The sequence below is a fragment of the Schistocerca piceifrons genome, chromosome 1 (genome assembly GCF_021461385.2).
Source record: "Schistocerca piceifrons isolate TAMUIC-IGC-003096 chromosome 1, iqSchPice1.1, whole genome shotgun sequence".
Lineage (NCBI taxonomy): Eukaryota > Metazoa > Arthropoda > Insecta > Orthoptera > Acrididae > Schistocerca > Schistocerca piceifrons.
This window is the reverse complement of record NC_060138.1, coordinates 492,216,426-492,235,669: the sequence shown is the minus strand read 5'-3', so window position 1 is coordinate 492,235,669 and position 19,244 is coordinate 492,216,426. Positions and strand designations below refer to the sequence as shown.

Below are 19,244 nucleotides of genomic sequence, written 5' to 3'. Positions count from 1 at the left end.
CGTCATTGCACGTGACCTCGCCTGGGAGTAAGGGGCGCGGGGCAGTCCGTTGTAAAAAACATTGTGCAAACTACACCCGTTGCCAAGTACCAGTGATTCCAAGTGATGAAGATGGAAAATATGAAGCTACTGGTCATGTAGTACATTCCACACAAGATGTATCTGAGACTAAGGATGTGTGAAATGCGTCGTGCATTTGTAGATGGAGTGTGTTTAACAAGTTGCAGAATCTCTTCTTCCATTTCTGGGGTTTGCACTGTTCGATTCAGACTTGTATCATGCGTATTTGCATAGAAAGTGCCTGTTTCAAGTATCTGTTGATGCAGATGTCCGAATGTTTGGTGTCGTGGAATCCGTCGGTTGGGAAAGAGCTGTCAATGCTGTCTCGCATCAGCTCGCCCATTTCCTTATACAGACCCATAAACCGGATACATGTCAACCATTGCAGCATACGTAAGCCAGTCCATGTTCACTGTTGTCACAAGGTAATAATGATTGTGACTGACTCGGTATGTTTACACAAAAGTTTCCATAGTTGACACAAGGCGATGATGCTTGCGAATGAATCGGTGTGTTCCCAAGTTGACCTCGGAGCCAACCATTCGTATACAGAGCAGTTTTTAATGTCAGTACACATTCCCAGTCAGTGACACCCACACAACAGCTTATGTCAGTACCTCCAATAAAATGTTCCCTAACGTCAGAGGCCATATCTTCCTCATAAAAACATGTGTGATGTGATGTTCTCATTCTCGTCTACTAATTTGAGAGAATAGTTTCGTAACATCCTGTTAGTACTGATATTTTCAGAATTGAACTGCCTAATTCTGAGCTTCTGATAATGAATAAATCAAAAGAGAGACATAGACCTAGCGAGATGGCTCAGTGATAACGAACTGGACTCGCATTCGGAAGGACGGTCGCCCAAATCCTTCCCTGACCATCTAGAGGTTGGTTTTCTTTGGTTTCCGTAAATCGCTTAAGGCAAATGCCAGATTCCTTCGAAAAAGACACGGTTCATTTCCCTCCCCATCCTTCCCCAACCAACAGAGGTCTCCAATGACCCTCTCGTCAACGAGTCGCTAAATACGAATCTTCTTTTCTTCAACGTCAGTCACTTCAGACTTACTCAATGGACCTAGGGTTGAGAGGGAAACTTACCACAACCAAGTGTGAGAATTAGCCTGTAACAGGCATAAGTGACAATGTTTGGTCATGTGAAGCAATGGGATGGTAAATCTAAATGACTAAAAAAGCATGAATGATGGCAAGGAGTAATGGGAAAAAAGATAAGCATGAATGTTGTTTCAGGATCAGTTCTCATTTAAAAAATATAAAATATTTCCATTAGGTGACAGCAAATATTGATTCAACTCTCTCCCTTGCTTCCATATTCGTCTGCACTTCTCCACAGGTCTCTTATATCAGCTAGTGAGATTTCCTCATCTCCTTCAACACGTAGAACACTTCTCCTTTCAGCACAAACTTGAGTCCTGGCACCTATAGTCTCTACCATTCTTGAGAACCCTGGTCTACTGCTGTGCCTCTATCACCTTAACTCCATCTCTATGGACTCCATATTCTTTCGTAACGAATCCCAACCGCCTTTCACTCCCACACTGTGAACTCATCCCATCCTTCCAACCATAATCCACCGTAGCCATTCCAACACAAATGAAAGCTCCAATTCACTCTGCCCTCAGTCATCTGGCACCACACTCCTATCCTAACACCTGCATCCCAGCTATCACTTCCTTTACGATGTCACTAACGCTCTGAAACGTTTATAGCAAATTAGCACAGAGGAAATCGTAATTTTGTGCAATCTGTCACATACCCTACTGTGTAGCAGCAAAATTTGATGATGTGGCGTCTCGTGAGTGAACTAAGGCGTGATAGTTCACATGAAGACAGAGTCCCCAATTGTCATTGGCTGTTTGGAGCACCTCCACATCTGGTAGCGTTGTTTCTTGTCGACGCTGCTTGGTCCAGTATCATGAGACACAAACGCCACCGTCACGGACGAGGGAGTTGGATGGCAGCCTAGTGCTGTCATTAATGGACGGTAGGTGCTAGCAGTTGTTAATGCCTTGAGCTGCAGTGAGCTGAAGAGTGGTCACCGCACAAATATGTTAAACTGATGTTAAGATTTATTAAGAGTAAGAATTATTTTCTGTGGTGTACGTACTGTAAGACCTTCGGAACACACACCATCAGATTATTTGACTTGTCGCTCTAGCGAAGTAGGCGAGTGTCAGCAATATGTCTCGTGGTCTTATCGTGGCGTGTTTATCTTCTGCCGTTGGGTCAGACGATAGAAATGCCACTTGCACGCTTAGAGTAGCAGATTGACGGTGACCAACTTTAAACAGAACTTGATTAATTTTCACACATATTTACTAAAATAATAAAAAGGCATAGATATTACGTAACTTGATTCTGGATGCTGTTTACAATTGACAATCTGAACTTCCTTTGGTCTTGGTACGTTAATCTTATTCTCACATATGTCTGATACGTGACAAAGTGTCTAGTCATTTATCTTCATGGCTATGTCCAGGAATATGGTAATCTTGTTAGGCGCAGACTGAAACATGACTACAGACAAATGCAGACTAATGCAGACTGACTGATAGGAGGACTGTACACTCGTTATAATACCTCGCGCGTTCAAGTGTGATCCGCGAGGAGAAAAGGTTCCACGTTACCAGCAATCTCATTAGATGCGTTACATATTAATACGCAGATCGGCGGAAGCAGAATTTGGCCCGTCTCTAAGACAGCGCCATCTCGTAGTGCGGAGACGGACGAGCGCTGCGCCTGCGCTGTTTTGCATAGCGGGGCGGGCTCTAGTGGGAAAGTTATGTACGCGCTGACTACGCCGAACTATGTACACAACATTTTCATTATTAGAGTCTGATGGCGTCTGCCAAAGTAGGCAATCGCGTGTGCAAGGTCCCAGGTCGCCATTGATAATATCGTAAGCGAAAGTGTATTAACTGACAAAACCGTTATTATGGATCGCTTATATTGATTACATTATCTTGAAATACGATTCACACAGTAATTCACAAATTCATATTTACAAGGTAGGTAATTATGTGGAATGTTGCGCTATATTTGGTATGTGTATTTTGAACAGTGTGCTGGCAAGAACTGCTGCACTAAATAAATGACAGACATCCATTAAAATAAACTTTTGTGCTCTTTATTGAAAGATAGACCAACATTTTCCCAGATCAGTTTCGGACACCACTTCATAATCGGAACCGCTACCGAGTGTAATCTTTTGCGAGAGGGACATTCAACTTCATAAGAGGCAAGGCGAGCTAAAGAACCCTGCGATGATGCCGTAGACATCTAACTACAGCCCTCAGATGTACTGCCAGGCTGTTGCCACCAGCCCTGGGACATAGCTTTTAGAGCAAAACTGTTGTACCCAATCCATCCAACATTCTCCCCAGTACCTCCCATACCCAATCAGTTACCACGAAACCACAAGTAATCATTCTCACTGTCATTCTGAATGTGCATCATACCACAATCATATTTTTGTGAACATCATCACCTGCATTTTAACTTCATGAAATGTCGCATTTTAATCAGTAAATTTAAAAAGGTCTATGGCCGAAGGACGGGAACGTGTCCGCTGTTAGGCCCGCCTACCCACAAGGGACGAATGTAAATTTTAAACACAAAGGATATATAGAGAGTCTATTCCTCTTGAAACAACAATAAAGAAGGGTAATTTTGTAGTGAAAGCAGAGCAAGCTTACCTGGCGTGAAGGAGGAGGGCTGGTTGGGCAGCTCGTACCAGAAGCGGTCCCCTCGGCGGGAGTAGCTGAACTGCGTGGCGATGATGCAGGCGAACGTGGGGCCCACCATGCTGCCCGGCAGTGGCTGCTCCGACAGACCGCCCGACCACAGGTCCACGTCGCTCGGATGTCTGCCGGTGCAAAAGTACCACTCTCAGACACGACACAGGCACGACAGGAGAGTGTTAGGTGTTTCGAAGAGTAAGGAGTGGCTGTAGTGTTGTAATGTCCTTCAAACGTCAGTGGCAATCGTAGAAGATCAGGACCCCTCACCCTCTCACTTCTCCACCAGCGTCTACATCTACAGGGTGTTACAAAAAGGTACAGCCAAACTTTCAGGAAACATTCCTCACACACAAATAAAGAAAAGATGTTATGTGGACATGTGCCCGGAAACGCTGCACTGTTCCATGTTAGAGCTCAGTTTAGTTTCGTCAGTATGTACTCGAACGTGGCCAGATTTTAAATTTTCTCAATCAACATGTGTGGGCTGACGAGAATCCGCACGCAATTGTGCAATCACGTCATCAACACAGATTTTCTGTGAGCGTTTGGGCAGGCATTGTTGGTGATGTCTTGATTGGACCCATGTTCATCAACCTACGCTCAATGGAGCACGTTATCATGATTTCATACGGGACGCTCTACCTGTGCTGCTAGAACATGTGCCTTTACAAGTACGACACAACATGTGGTTCATGCACGATGGAGCTCCTGCACGTTTCAGTCGAAGTGTTCGTACGCTTCTCAACAACAGATTCGATGACCAATGGATTGGTAGAGGCGGACCAATTCCATGGCCTCCACGCTCTCCTGACCTCAACCCTCTTGACTTTCATTTATGGGGGCATTTGAAAGCTCTTGTCTACGCAACCCCGGTACCAAATGTGCTCGTATTGTTGACGGCTGTGATACAATACGCCATTCTCCAGGGCTGCATCAGCGCATCAGGGATTCCATGCGACGGAGGATGGATGCATGTATCCTCGCTAACGGGGGACATTTTGAACATTTCCTGAAACAAAGTGTTTGAAGTCACGCTGGTACGTTCTGTTGCTTTGTGTTTCCATTCCATGATTAATGTGATTTGAAGAGAAGTAATAAAATGAGCTCTAACATGGAAAGTAAGCGTTTCCGGACACATGTCCAGATAACATATTTCCTTTCTTAGTGTGTGAGGAATGTTTCCTGAAAGTTTGGGCGTACCTTTTTGTAACACTCTGTATACACCGCAAGGCAGAAGGTTCCTTGTGGCTGACTGTCGTGGATGGTCCGCGGGAACAAAGATTATTGGTAACCCCCCCCCCCCCCCCCGTGTAAACTCGAATACGTGTAATTTTACCTTAATGGTCTTTTCGGGACATACATACTGAGTTAACAAAAGTAATGGGATGGCGATATGCACATATACAGATGGCGGTAGTATCGCGTACACAACGTATAAACTGGCAGTGTTTTGGAAGAGCTGTCATTTGTACTCAGGTGATCCATGTAAAAGAGCAACGGCCTTGCCGCAGTGGATACACCGGTTCCCGTGAGATCACCGAAGTTAGGCGCTGTTGGGCGTGGTCGGCACTTGGATGGGTGACCGTCCAGCCGCCATGCGCTGTTGCCATTTTTCGGGGTGCACTCAGCCTCGTGATGCCAATTGAGGAGCTACTCGACCGAATAGTAGCGGCTTCGGTCAAGAATACCATCATAACGACCGGGAAAGCAGTGTGTTGACCCCACGCCCCCCCCCCCCCCCCCACCACCACCTATCCGCATCCTCCTCTGAGGATGAGACGGCGGTCGGATGGTCCCGGTAGGCCACTCGTGGCCTGAAGACGGAGTGATCGATGTGAAAAGTTTCTACCGTCATTATGGACGCACGACGGAAATTGACAGACTTCGAACGCGGAATGGTTCATGGAGCTCGACTCACGGCACATTCCATTACGGAATTCGCTTGGGAATTCAATATTCCGAGATCGACTGTGTCAAGTGCGTGACGAGAATAACAAGTTTCAGGCATTACCTCTCACCACGGACAACGCAGTGGCCGACAGCCCTCCCTTAATGACCGGGAGCAGCGGCATTTGCATAGAGTTGTCAGTGCTAATAGACATTCAACACTGCGTGAAATAGGTGCATTAATCAATGTTAGACGTACGTCCACCATATATGTTAGAACAGTGCTGCGAAATTTGGCGTTAATTGGCTATGGCAGCAGACGACCGGTGCGAGTGTCTTCGCACGACATCACTTGCAGTGCTTCTCCTGGGTTCGTGTCCATATCGGTGGGACTCTAGACGACAGGAACACCGTGGCCTGGTCAGATGAGTCCCGATTTCAGTTGGTAAGAGCTGATGGTGGGGTTCGAGTGTGGCGCAGACACCACCAAGCTACAGGAGCAGGTTGTCAACAGGGCACTATGCAAGTTGGTTGTGGTTTCATGGAACGGATGGGTCCTCTGATCCTATTGAACAAATCATTGACTAAAAATGATTATTTTCGGCTGCTTGGATATCATTTGCAGCCATTCATTGATTTCATTTTCCGAAACAACGATGGAATTTTTATGGATGATAATGCCCCATGTCACCAGGCCACAATTGTTCGCCACTGATTTGAAGAACATTCTGGGTAGTCCGAACGAATTATTTTGCCATTCAGACCGCCAGGCATGAAGAGCATTGAACATTTATTGGACATAACTGAGATGTCAGTTTGTGGGCAAAATCCTGCACCGGCAACACTTCCGTAGTTATAGACGGCTATGGAAGCTGCGTGGTTCGGTATTTCTGTAAGCGACTTCCAACATCTTGTTTAGTCCATACCACGTCGAGCTGCTGTGTTACACCGGACAAAAGAAGATCCGACACGATATCAGGAGGTATCCCATGACTTTTGTCACCTTATTGTACGTAGCTGTAAGAGAAAGTAATGTATTGGTTGATACTTCTAGGAAAGTACGCCATCGGAATTATTGTTTGAACGAGAGTTTTGTATGCTACCTCATTTGTGTGTAGACTACATTTATTATTGGTTATTGCAAGAATCTCAGTTTGGCATCTGCCTTATATGCGATTAGTTTTGTGTGACTGTTCCATTTGAAATCGCTCCGTGCCCATACTTTTAGATATTTTAAGGATGTAACTTCTTCCGTTCACTGTTCTGCAATCGTGTGATCACACAGTAATGGGTCTTTGTGGTTATTTATGGGAAATACATAACATACGTTTATGCTGAGGGTCAACTGCCAATTTCTGTACCAAACGTCAATAATCTGCAGATCTTCTTCCCTTTCGCTACAATTTTCTACCCTTACGACCTTGCTTTATACAATAGCATCACCTGTGAAAAGCCTCATTGAACTTAGGCCGTTATTCAGTAAGTCGTTTATAAATTTTGTGGACAATAATGGTGTTATAACAGTAACACTTTCTAGCGATAAGCCCGAAGTCACTTTCACTTCTGAAGATTTCGCTTCGTTAAGAATGGCACGCTGTATTCTGTTTGCTAGAAAATCTTCAGTCCAATCACACAGGTGGTCTGATACTCCGCAGGCTCGAATTTTGTTCGTTTAGAGGTAGTGCAATACTGTATTGTACCCTTTCTACTACTTTAGATAACCTGAATTCCTGGACAATCACAAGCAATAATACTAGCCACATTTTCCGTCCGATATATGGTTCAGGGAGAAAAGAATATACAAATCACTCATAATTCAAATGACAGTCGATTACTTCTTCAGCAATATTTTAGAAGCAACGTTTTATCTAGCTATGGTTACTAACTGGCAATAAAAATTTTAGAAACATTTTGTGTAGTTAGCGTTGAATAGATTTCATGAATGTTAGGAGCTGTATCGTTTAGCACAGAGCTGTACTTGTCATTTTACCTTCGACTATCGATTTCGCGCTATTTCAGACAGTCGGTGACCTGTGGATGGTCTGAAATTAACCGTAACCGATAACTGAAAGTAAAGTGGTAAGTACAGCTGTGTATAATGCAGCTGTTAACGCAAAAATGTTACTTTGAGTCTACTTTCAGACCTAGGTTTTCTTGTAACTAGTGCCTCACAAAAATTAACTAATGGAGAGTATATATAAATGAGTCCTGTCTGCAAGGGAACTTTACGTAGCAATGAACCATGGGGTGGTACAGAAGGACGGTGAAGATTAAGTGGACTTGTAAGATAAGGTTTTTCCGCAGAATCGGTGAGGAAATGAACGTGTGTTGGTTCAAATGGCTGTGAGCACTATGGGACTTAACATCTGACGTCATCAGTCCTCTAGAACTTAGAACTAATTAAACCTAACTAACCTAAGGACATCACACACATCCACGCCCGAGGCAAGATTCGGACCTGCGACCGTAGCAATCGCGCGGTTCCAGACTGAAGCGTGTAGAACCGCTCGGCCACCGCGGCCGGCTGAACGTGTGTATGAAACCCACTAGAACAAGGGACAGGATGACAGGACATGTGTTAAAACATCACAGAATAATTTTAATTGTACGACATGGAGCCTTAGAGAAAAACAGTGTTGTAGGGAATTATAGGAAAAAATTGAAGACGCACTATGTGCTACACTGAGATAAAGGGACTAACACAAGAGAGCAATTCGCGGCGGGCTGAGTCAAACAGGTCGTAAGACTAATGACAAATAAACTGAGATTTCTGTTTTGTTATATTTTTTCTTTGGACTTATTGTTAGGTTATGCTGCATAAACCTTCTGTTTTTAGTATTACAGAAGTGGACTTAAAGATAATATATATAACACTCTACACAGAATGTTCTACTACGTGGCGAACCGATAAGGTTTGAACTTGCCCATGTAGCGTGCCGAGATAGCTAAATTATGGAGACCTCCAAGTTCGAATTCCATTCTGGCCAGGTGTTTTAGTTATGAACGCCGAATGATGGTAAGGCAATGTAACAATGTGTTTAGTTTCATATTTCATTATTTGTACAAATGTATCTGTTAAGTACAAAGAAAAAGTTTCTGCATCTAGTGGAGTGCGTGCTGAGCAATATAAGCACCTGGGTGCCTCACTGACAGCAAATGGAAGGAATTAGCAATATGCACAAAACGAAATAAGGAAAGCGAAGGTCATAACTGAGTATCTACGGCCTATATTGTGGAATGACAATACCTCAAAGATGACAAATAAACGACTGTACAAGAGTTTTGCTGAAAGCAGTGGGCCACGGACCAGCAGTGTGGACACTGCCGAAGGAACTGAAAGAAAGGCTTCATGCTGTGGAAATGAATTAGTGGAGAAGGTGTTGCAAATCAACGATAATGGACAGGCTAAAGAATAATGACATCAATGGAACGATAAAAATAGGTTCATCATTGGTACAGCGGATAGAAAGGAAATAACGCACACGGGGTGCCACACGAGGCGTATGGATGAAAATATTTCAGAAAGTCTTGGCGTGGAGACGTCTAGAGAGGCGAAAAAGAGGTAGACTTAAGGAAGACTGGAATGCAGGTAGAACAGATAATAGAAGATACTGGGACGGATAAGGAGGCATGGAGACACAAACAATGCTGCAGACCGATGTAGTACAATAAAGGAATAGCGCATTGCATGTGAAAAGCACACTGTCTAGCCACGACTTACAAAATTAACAGTGCTGATGTATGTACTGACCATCAGTGTATTGCACTGATTTCTTTACACATTCAAAAGAAATATGACGATTCAGTTTTTAGCGCGCTCCACCAAAGCGTTGACCACCACGTCGGCAGAACAGCAGAAACTAGTAGGCTGATAATTCTTAATGTTGCTCGGAGATTCGAGTTCTTACGCGCTCCACGAAACTATTGGGCTTTATTTAGTTAACAGATCAGTAGGAGTACAAAGTAGACCACTAACGCTAAATTACGAAGAAACTCGAGATTTCTCTGATTCTTGCACAGAACTTTAATACAATGTGGTTGCGATTATAGCTTCAGTGTTAGAGGTTTTTTAATCTTTATCCGTTCAGTGATGCAACATATTTATATAGCATTTGGTAAATTCTAGAAAATAAAATATGAAAGTTGTTAACTGTCGTAACGTATGTGTTCTACTAGGGAGTAAGTTATATTTCCTAATGGTAAAAATATGAGTAGATGCGGTACTTCATAAGGTAGGAAGTATTCTGCACCACATGATTATTTTTTCACATATCGTGCTCTGTTCTACAATTTCGAGAACCAGAACAAAACAGAAACCATGGTTAAGCTAATAGGAGTAGAAATGAAGAGTAAATAGAATCTTACTCGTAAATGGCGGCGTATTTCCTGATAGTTTCGTTGGACATGGTGCCAAACAGTTCCTCAAACGTCTCAGCGCCAGGCAGTCCACAGAATTTCCTGTACAGTACAAAAAGGCATGTTACATAGTGGTGACCATTGAAGAGTGATTAATTCAAGGTGTATTCATACAATTTTCAAGCTATTGCGCTCTGTTCTAAATAGATTCACAAAATAACAGACCACAGAAATCGTAACAAAATACAGACAAGAGAGGCTGTGTAATCGTTTTCCTTCGTTCCATTTAAGTCAGAACTCCTGATGCGAATTATTTTTTGTGCTTCTGTAAGAGTGTGCCTCCAGGTATTACTTTCGTTTTTTTCTAAATGGACACTAATCTGAAACGCACAATGAATTAGTGGCTCCAACTTCAACTTCTAGAAAAATAAAATACCAAAGTACATCGACGTCTGATTTATACCCGTAAGCTTTAAGTAATCATAACTGTGTCCTAGCCGAAATAATAACAAAATATTAACAGTCAATAGTGAAATGTATATAAGTTCAACTAAAATATTTTTCAATAGAACTGGGTAAACCATTAAAAATTCTGGCTCTCATGCAAATGATATACATCAATTTATAAGAGTTCGTCTGCTCCAGTTTCAGAAACATTAATACATTATCTGCCAGCACGAATATCTCTTGTTCTTCGAAGAGCATAAGTGGATTCTGAAAATATTTTGGACAGAACTGAACTCATGGAAAAACGCAAGGAGGATTGATGACTCCCACTTGTAGATGTACATCTTTCTGAAGGGTAAAAAGAACAAAACAAAATAAACAAGAAGTTGATGATTTTTCGGCAGTAAAAATAACACTTCAGAGCACTTCTGCTTTAGAGATCAGTTTCGGCGGTTTTACCGCAGAGTGCATCTTTGAACAGTGAACAGATTTCTTCGTTCATCAGTAAGAAGCGGTGGTCATCAAATAGCCAGTAGGCGTTGCAATATGAGGAGCTTCAAACACTCTGCCACACAGTGGTTAGTAAATTTTTGGGTAGATGAGCCATTTCTGTGTTCTTCGGAAAAAGCTTGCAACCATACGTTCATTTGCATTCTCATAAAGTTCTGTGAACATAACTTGTCGTCAACCGTCTGGTCAATAGCGAGTATTTGGAAGCATCCAGTGTAATTCATCACACCAAAATTCTCTCGCAAGTGTACGCCTAATAGGCTGGTGTTTTGTTTACTGACCTGAATTCCATATAACCCGGCAGACCGAAGTCACGACCGCGCTGCATGTTGAAAGACGCCAGGTCGAGGCCGAACCTCTGCCCGGGCTTCTTGAAGAGGTGGTTGGTTACCTGCGTAGAATAACAGTTAACATTATTCTGTGCACCCAGCTATAGCCTAATACAGGTGATAAATTCTCCTGAGGTACGTCCAGTCTTACTGTCCTCAGGGATATGCAGGGTGTTTAACATAAGGCACAACTTGAGTGTCCGTTACTGCGGTGGAACCAGTACACGCAGGCCCCGTTCGTCCTCACCCCCCGACACATTCATCAGACTTTGTAGAAGGTGGTTCTCGGTTTTCGCAGTAGTAGGTGAGATAGCAGCAGCCTTGGAAAGGAGACTGCGAAAATATTTCCGCCATTTACCCTCTCAGTTTTGGGCTGTCAAGGCATCTGCTCACACATCTGTGCAGAAATTCAAAATGAAACATTATGATGAGATGGTGGTAGTGCTTCGACTGACCAATTCAGATACGAATATAAGTAGCCAAAATTATTTAATTCCGATACTGTTGCTAAAAGTTAGTACTGCAGCTGGCTATTCAAGTCTAAGCATGATGGAGAGTTGATCCTGGCATTTATCAGGATATATGACCTCACAGAACAATCAAAATTGGAGTTCTGTAGATCTTTCTCAATTACCTGCAGTATCTTGCATAAATTGAAAACTAGAGTCAGGGATGCAATCAACGTACTATTGACCCGACCTTTCTACACAAAACCGTGACTTCTTGTAAGTCTGTGAACACCTTTTTTCAGAGTAACAACAACTAATAAAAAGACGCACATTTATTTCATCCTGGACAATGAAAAACCGCCCACCGCTATTGGGTCTATGGCAGTATTATGAACTAATTTTTGTGGTAGGAATTCTCCTAACTCGTCTAGTTTGTCTGTAACCAATAAAAAATAAATAGCATGTGGCACCCAGCCTTTCGATTTGACGCCACTTCGACGCCTTGCGTGTCAGTAGCAATGCTTATTTAATGAACCATTTCACCATTCGGTTACAGTATACTGTGTCCATCCCATCTCAGACGTTTCCCCCACAGAAAATATTCAGGTGATTGCTGGGTCATCGAACCCGGGATCTGGGAGTCACTTGCTAATAAAGCTAACCACTTCATCAGAGATGGTCTCTTTGAAACAGTTATGCCATGAAATAAAGTCAGGGGAACTACTAGGAGCGTATACTGTGATCAGAGCCTCTCAAGGGAGATAGTGGTTCCAGTGAAATGCCGCAAGCGGCGTTTGAGCCGTATGTGAAACACCCTGTACTCTTGTCTTTGTGTTACTTTCTAATTGATGTGTGTTACCTTGCACCTTGTGCTATTACTGTTTTGCCATAAACTCACTGCGCTGACGGGGCAGCTACTTCAGTATATGTTATTTATAAACTCGGCTGCGTATTGTCTTACCTCCTGAGTGACGGAGTCGTCGACGGCCTGGGCCACCTGGTTCATGAGGCCCATGAAGTACTCGTCAATCACTCCAGCTCGGTACAGGTCGTACGGCTTGCGGATCAGTTCAGACAGCCGCTTGGATGCTAGAAACGCGGGTTAGGGTTAGTTACGGCGATAACGAATCGGAAATGCAAGCCGCAGACACTAGAAACATGCTAATATATAGGACGAGACAGGACAAATTTATTCATCGGAATCAAAAAAATTTTGCAGGCTTCTTAATTTCTGATAATGAAATCATTTCGTATGATGCATCTGTGTTCGTAACGATTAAATATATCATATGCAACCCAGTACACTGGTTAGGCATCATTCCTAAGTAATTGTAAAACCTGTACTAAACTGCAACATGTATTGCAATACAACATTCGGACAACAAAATTAAGTATGAATATATCGTTTAATTTCAGCAACAAAAAGTACTACTGTATTCATTATCAACTGTTGAGGTTACGAATTTCTTTTCTCTGGGAATGGTGATTCCCCATTTTATGATACAGGAGTTGCGCCAATGTGCACCAGGATCAGGGATGAGGATCTCCATAGTCCAGTGATGCCTGTCAAACAAACGGTGACAGAACAACCTGCATTCCTTTCTTTGTTTTTTTGTGATTTATTCTATGGTAGTGGAGCCCCACTCGGTTTAGTTTTGCAAACGAGAACCATTTTATTTGTAACGATGTCTATAGCTGTGATTCGACTGATCGTGGTGCATTTCTGAGCTGCAAACTATCGCTTCAGTATCTATCATAATCCTTCAGCTCTCTCTTTCGTCCTAGACAGGCTGCAAATCGCTCATCTGATTAGGATGCTTATCCTCGAGATTTTCAAAATAAGTTGAATCGACCAAGCTTCTCTCTCCTAAAGAGGTAAAACTCAGAAAAAATTCTCCGTACATTGCAGTCTCTTTGACCTCACACGTAGCAGAGCGTTATACGAGAGGATTTCAAAAAGTAAATTACATATTATTATGGCAGGCGAAGTTACTTTTATTGAATGCTGCACAATATTTCAAAGTGATACAGATAAAAGACACTATTTTCCAATGCAGTCACCAAGTCTCTGTAAACAACAGTCAGAATATCATTGCACACATCGTGCAGTTAGTCGACGATAGAAATCCGCTTCTTGGTCCCGGAGCCATTAGAGACCCGTTTTCTGAACGCCCTCATCGATGAAAAATCTCTTTCCACGTTCTTTCTGCTCGCAAAAATCTGGAAATCTTATGTTCAAGATCTGGACTCATCGATCAGTATCTCGGTGGCTGTGCGACCTTCGTCAACTTATTGACAACATTTCACTACTGTTGGACGCGGCGTTAAAATTGGTCCATTTATTGTCAGAATTTCACGGTGAATGAGTGTATAATTTAGGAGTTTTTCGGTGTCCCACGTTTTCAGTTGCCGTGGCGTTTCACTCCCATACTGTGATGTACTTGTTACAATCACCGCGGCAGAACTATGTGTTCAAGAACCATGGAACATGTCCGCTGTTCTGACAATCTGTTAGTCGTGTTCCGCAACGATCTTAGCGTGTAACCTTCTTTCTGAAGGCCATATGCAATAAAAGATTTCCGGAAAACAGAAAATTAAGAACGATTCCAAGATGTTACTTCAATGAAATTATTACAATTTTTTAACAAATAGCCTACACATAATTAATTCAGAAATAGATCTATATTGGTATTGGATTTGGACAGATACAGTATTCCACTGTTCTTGTGCGTGATTCACCAGGTAAGTGATATAGTTGTTGATGAGTATTCGTTTTTCGTTATCATTATAAGACAGGACTGTCAAGCTTCAACAAAATTAAGGACGTAGAATTTCGCGGCCATTCTCGAAGATGTTAAAAGTTTAACCTCATTCTTGCTCCAGACTTCCGATAACTAAAAGAGTGTATTTTTCGTGTTGATCGTCGTAAATGTTTATGACTGATTATGCAGTAAAATTTTCGTGATTATGTACACCGGTGAACGCTTCCACCAGTCACGGGAACGTGGACTACTGCAGGAGACCTTAATTTGTTTTCATGCATTCATTGGACTGAATGAACTGTTGTCTCGATTTCACGTGTAAGGAAAGTATTCGTATATTGTTTCAATCATATCATGTATATACAGCGCTTAACAGAGCAATACCGATAAACTTAGAGGGTTTGTAGAGCGTGGCTTAAGGAACAAATTGAGGGTATGAACCCATGTCCGTGAACATCATTCATGGACCTTGCGTAAAGTGTCGAACTCATACGGGTAATGCCTACCGCTAGGTCACATGTTCAGCAGAAAACGTAAGTCGCTACGCTGTCATACTGTTATGACATGCGTGGACACGCCACACCAGTATCTGAGATTGCATAAAGTTCTACTTGCCGTGCTCAGCGTAAAGACTCAGGTCATATGTCGGTAGCTGGTCACTGTACCATCGTCGTTCTGTAGCGTCAATGTATGACGTATCCAGTCTTGGATTTCTGTTCATTGTTCTAGAGACTCTCTACAGCCCTTGGAAGAGTGTCGGTACTATTCCGTCACGCACTGCATAGCTAGTGTCAAAATGCTTCAAAATAGAAGCAGAAAACATCAGGCCTGAGAGACAAAAAAAAAGTAGGTACAAACTAATGATGTCACTTGTTTTGCTAAACTGAATCGTAGTCTTCATTGCCATATAGTAGGCCTGAGAGACAAAAAAAAGTAGGTACAAACTAATGATGATGTCACTTGTTTTGCTGAACCGAATCGTTGTCTTTGCGCGTGCAATTACTAAAAGGTACGGCCGTCTGATGCAAGTCGTGGCCTGAGTAAGTGATGATGGCTATACAGCGCGCTGTGAGGCGGGCGCAGAATGTGAGCGTGGTTACCGATGAACCTGTGGGCCTTGCTCCAGCGCTCGACGGCGGTGGGCAGTAGCGAGTGCGCGAACCGGAAGGCGGCGCCGGCGAACGCGTCGATCACGCCTGGGTTCACGTTCGGGTCGTAGCCGTCCCAGTAGCCCTGCAACACAAGAGTATTTCTTCAATGCTGTTGGGTCGTAAGTTAACTTTTAATGTATACGTCGGTGTTACTCATATTATTCGTGTTTTTAATGGCTCAGTTAATCTTCGTAATGGTGTACATCTCGTAGATTAGAACAGCTTTTACCTAAGTGGTCCTGGTCACTGTAGGGGCGAATTAGGATATTGGAGTGAAGAGGATTGGCGGATCATGTGACGGTTAGTGTAATCTACTGAAGTTGTACATACACAGGGTGCCAGAAATAGTCTGAAAAACGTGTAAGGGTGTTGTAGGGTAGATTGTGCTGGGAAATCATTAAAAAATCTCTATACGTTGCTCCGCTTCCGAGGTCATGAGCACTGAAGTTAGTCAAGCTGTCGTGCACGTAAATTCAAGCGAGTCGCCAGAGATGGTATCGCCAAACGTGTTCTTCGTTTGGTTTCCTAAAATTCAATAAGAGAACGATAAAAAAAATTGGGCATTCGACAATACTAAGGATGGAACCCGACCCAAAGGCTGAACAGTCTCGTGCGCTGTCAGCTACGCGATGAGAACAACTGACACTAACTGTATCTGTCGGGCCGCTCGAATCTGCGCGCTCACCAGCCTGATTGGCTAATTTCAATGCTAATTAACTCGGAAACGGTGCAACATATCGAATTTTTTTCTTAACAAATATTTCTCAGCGTAACCTAGCCTGCAACGCTCTTACAAGCTTTACGTTTGTGTGTGTGTGTGTGTGTGTGTGTGTGTGTGTGTGTGTGTGTGTGTGTGCTGCTACCCTCTATAGTTCCCATAATACCTCGGCTAATCCAGCTGCAAGATCAAATGCACAGCACAGCAACATTGCAGCGCCGAAGATTCCAATATATTGACATAAAGCTGAACAAAGAAGTGTATATACAGTTGGCTGTGATAAAACATAAAGCAAAGGAAATACAAGAAAAGTAAGTGCTAAATTACAATCTTGTAAATATTGTGTGTATTAAAACAATAAAAAGTGCTACCATGAAACACTACAAATATGAAAACAAGATATTTATAACTTAGCAATCAATTAACTTATTTCTTTGTAGACCACTGACGAAAAAAATGAAAATAAAAACATCTTTTGCAATACACAATTAAAAGTTATCCCCATCCAACACTCCGGCAGCAACTGAGAGAAAATGCTTGTAAATTTTCGGCGGATAGTATAAAAGGTCATCAGCCATATCGATATGCAGGCTCCCTGACAATCCTTCCCTTTACAAGAAAAGATTCCTTCTAGCATTATAAAATTATCATGAGATGTATGAGAAAATCGGTGCACTCCTATTCATATCACGCAACAAGGAATTCCATGTGACTCTCAGGCAGCCATCATTTCTCAAAACGTGCCAACTGATCAGTCAACTAGTTACGTGTACAAGGCGTTATCTCGTCACAATGCTTCTAAACCTTAAAATTGTGTGAGAATTAAGTGCATGTTGTTTATTGATTCGTAAGCTCCTAAAAAGTGATTTAGGCATAACTTTAAAAACAGAAATAGATAAGGCTATAGTATACTATTACAATCTACAACGAGCTTCATCTATGAAACTGAACGAAAGTAATCCTAAAAGTAATACTACTCTATTACGTTTTTAAAGCACTGATAAGCGCTCGAAGATGTGTATGTCGTCACTTGTTGCTCAATGTGAAAAAAGACATAAATAATGTGCCTATCAAAGATAAAATAAAGACTACACAAAAACTAACCTCCTTCTGTGTCAGCAGGCCGAACTTCTCCATGACTTCCTTGCCGAGGATGATGGGCAGGAATTCGTTGTACGTGATGTGCTGTATCTCGGCTATGACGATACGGCGAGCTTCCTAAAGAGAGCAAAAGTAAAACTGAAGTTGCTTGATTTCAGCATTGCTCTTTCTTCTTTTTCATACGCATTCTGCCTTCTAGGTAGTACAATGTCTGCTCCTGTACACAATTCATTCATAGCGAAATATATTTATAAACATTATTTTTATCGAAAAAATATATGCCTGAAGCGAATATGTTAGACAAAAATAGGAAAGGGATTCGAACACAGCACGCTGCAGAAAGCATTCCAGTTTTGTTTTGGATTAGAGAAACTGCTAACGAATTAACAAAACTCCACAATGAGATCTACGGCTCCATCAGATGAAGTCTGATGGCAGCGCGTGCTATCTGCCTATGGTACCACTGGATGTTACTACGTGGTTTGCGCACTGCCCTCTCGCAGGCGACATCGACTCCCACATTGCTAAAACCTCCTCGTTCCCGTAGTCCCTCCAGGAAAAAGCTGCTGACAGTGCCTTAAACAGAAAGAAACAGTGATTGACAGAAAACCAGCAGGCAAACTAAGTCAGGGAATAAAGCGGAGATTCGTAACCTGTTCTTCTAAAATATCATTACGCTGACTCATTCTGTGTAACGACCGTTGGCTAGACAGTATGTAAGGAATTAAATTGATAAATTAATGAATCGTGAGGGCTTCAATACTTCGTTTCACCATAACCATACAATAACAACACAACCACAGCTGAAATTGGATATTGTCATTAATATGAATGCCTGAACAAAGGTACTGGCTGATTAAAATATAAATCACTCTGATTTGAATAGCTGCAGATGGGATGCGAGAGATTTTTATCTCACTTTCCAATAAATCACTCTGTAGAATTTCTTTTTTTTCAAGGAGTTATTTTTTTTATATTATTGTATTTCCTTGGGCTCCATCGGGCCAGATGTTTAGCCAGTTACGTTATTAGGTAATATATTACAATTACACGTAGCCTGTATGTTAATATCAGTTTTTTGAATGTCTCATTGTTTTTTAACTGTTATATATCACTACAAATAACACAAACGTATAAACTTTGTTATTCTTGGGCTGAGAAAGTTGATAATAATGATCATTTTTTACTGGTATACGTTTTTATGGGGTTCAGTATCAGAATTAAATAACTAATAGGACAAGAGATTAACACTGCGCACAAACAACCGATTATAAAACGACTGCATAAGATTTCTTCTTCTGATAGCTGTTGCTGGTGTGGAGCTGTTGGAGTTCATCAAGTATTAACGTTACTGTGACCTGTGTCTTTCCAACTTATAATTTAGAGACGAACGTCCGTCTCTGGAAAATATCTTACAACGTGGACACAGACTTTTGGCTGCTGGGCACGGTTCTTCATAGTTGCGGCTAGGGGGATTCCCAGTTTGACATTTACTTTATAATGTTATCCTGCTGATTGGTGTAGCGGCAACAGCTGAGCAGCAGGTGATTTACGTCTGCTACTTATGAGACATGATGTTCGCGTTATGGATATGTAACTTTGATTCCGGAGAGATGCTCACGATAAGACTGGTATCAATTTCGCAATCTTACGATTGATGAATGTGATCGTGAAATTTTAACTTTGAATACGATATTCTTTTGGGAATGCATC

General features: G+C 42.2%; 1 protein-coding gene across 1 annotated transcript in view; it reads right to left on the bottom strand.

Annotated features, from left to right (window-relative positions):
- The window catches only part of LOC124795499 (chorion peroxidase-like), a 244,959-nt gene that overhangs the window by 12,025 nt on the left and 213,690 nt on the right, over positions 1-19,244 (bottom strand). The window contains exons 11-16 of the mRNA XM_047259556.1: positions 17,535-17,648; positions 15,662-15,794; positions 12,761-12,888; positions 11,303-11,412; positions 10,074-10,166; positions 3,777-3,946 (exon numbers count right to left, since the gene is read on the bottom strand). Of these exons, the coding sequence (XP_047115512.1) occupies positions 3,777-3,946; positions 10,074-10,166; positions 11,303-11,412; positions 12,761-12,888; positions 15,662-15,794; positions 17,535-17,648 (748 nt within the window). The remainder of the gene's footprint in view (positions 1-3,776; positions 3,947-10,073; positions 10,167-11,302; positions 11,413-12,760; positions 12,889-15,661; positions 15,795-17,534; positions 17,649-19,244) is intronic.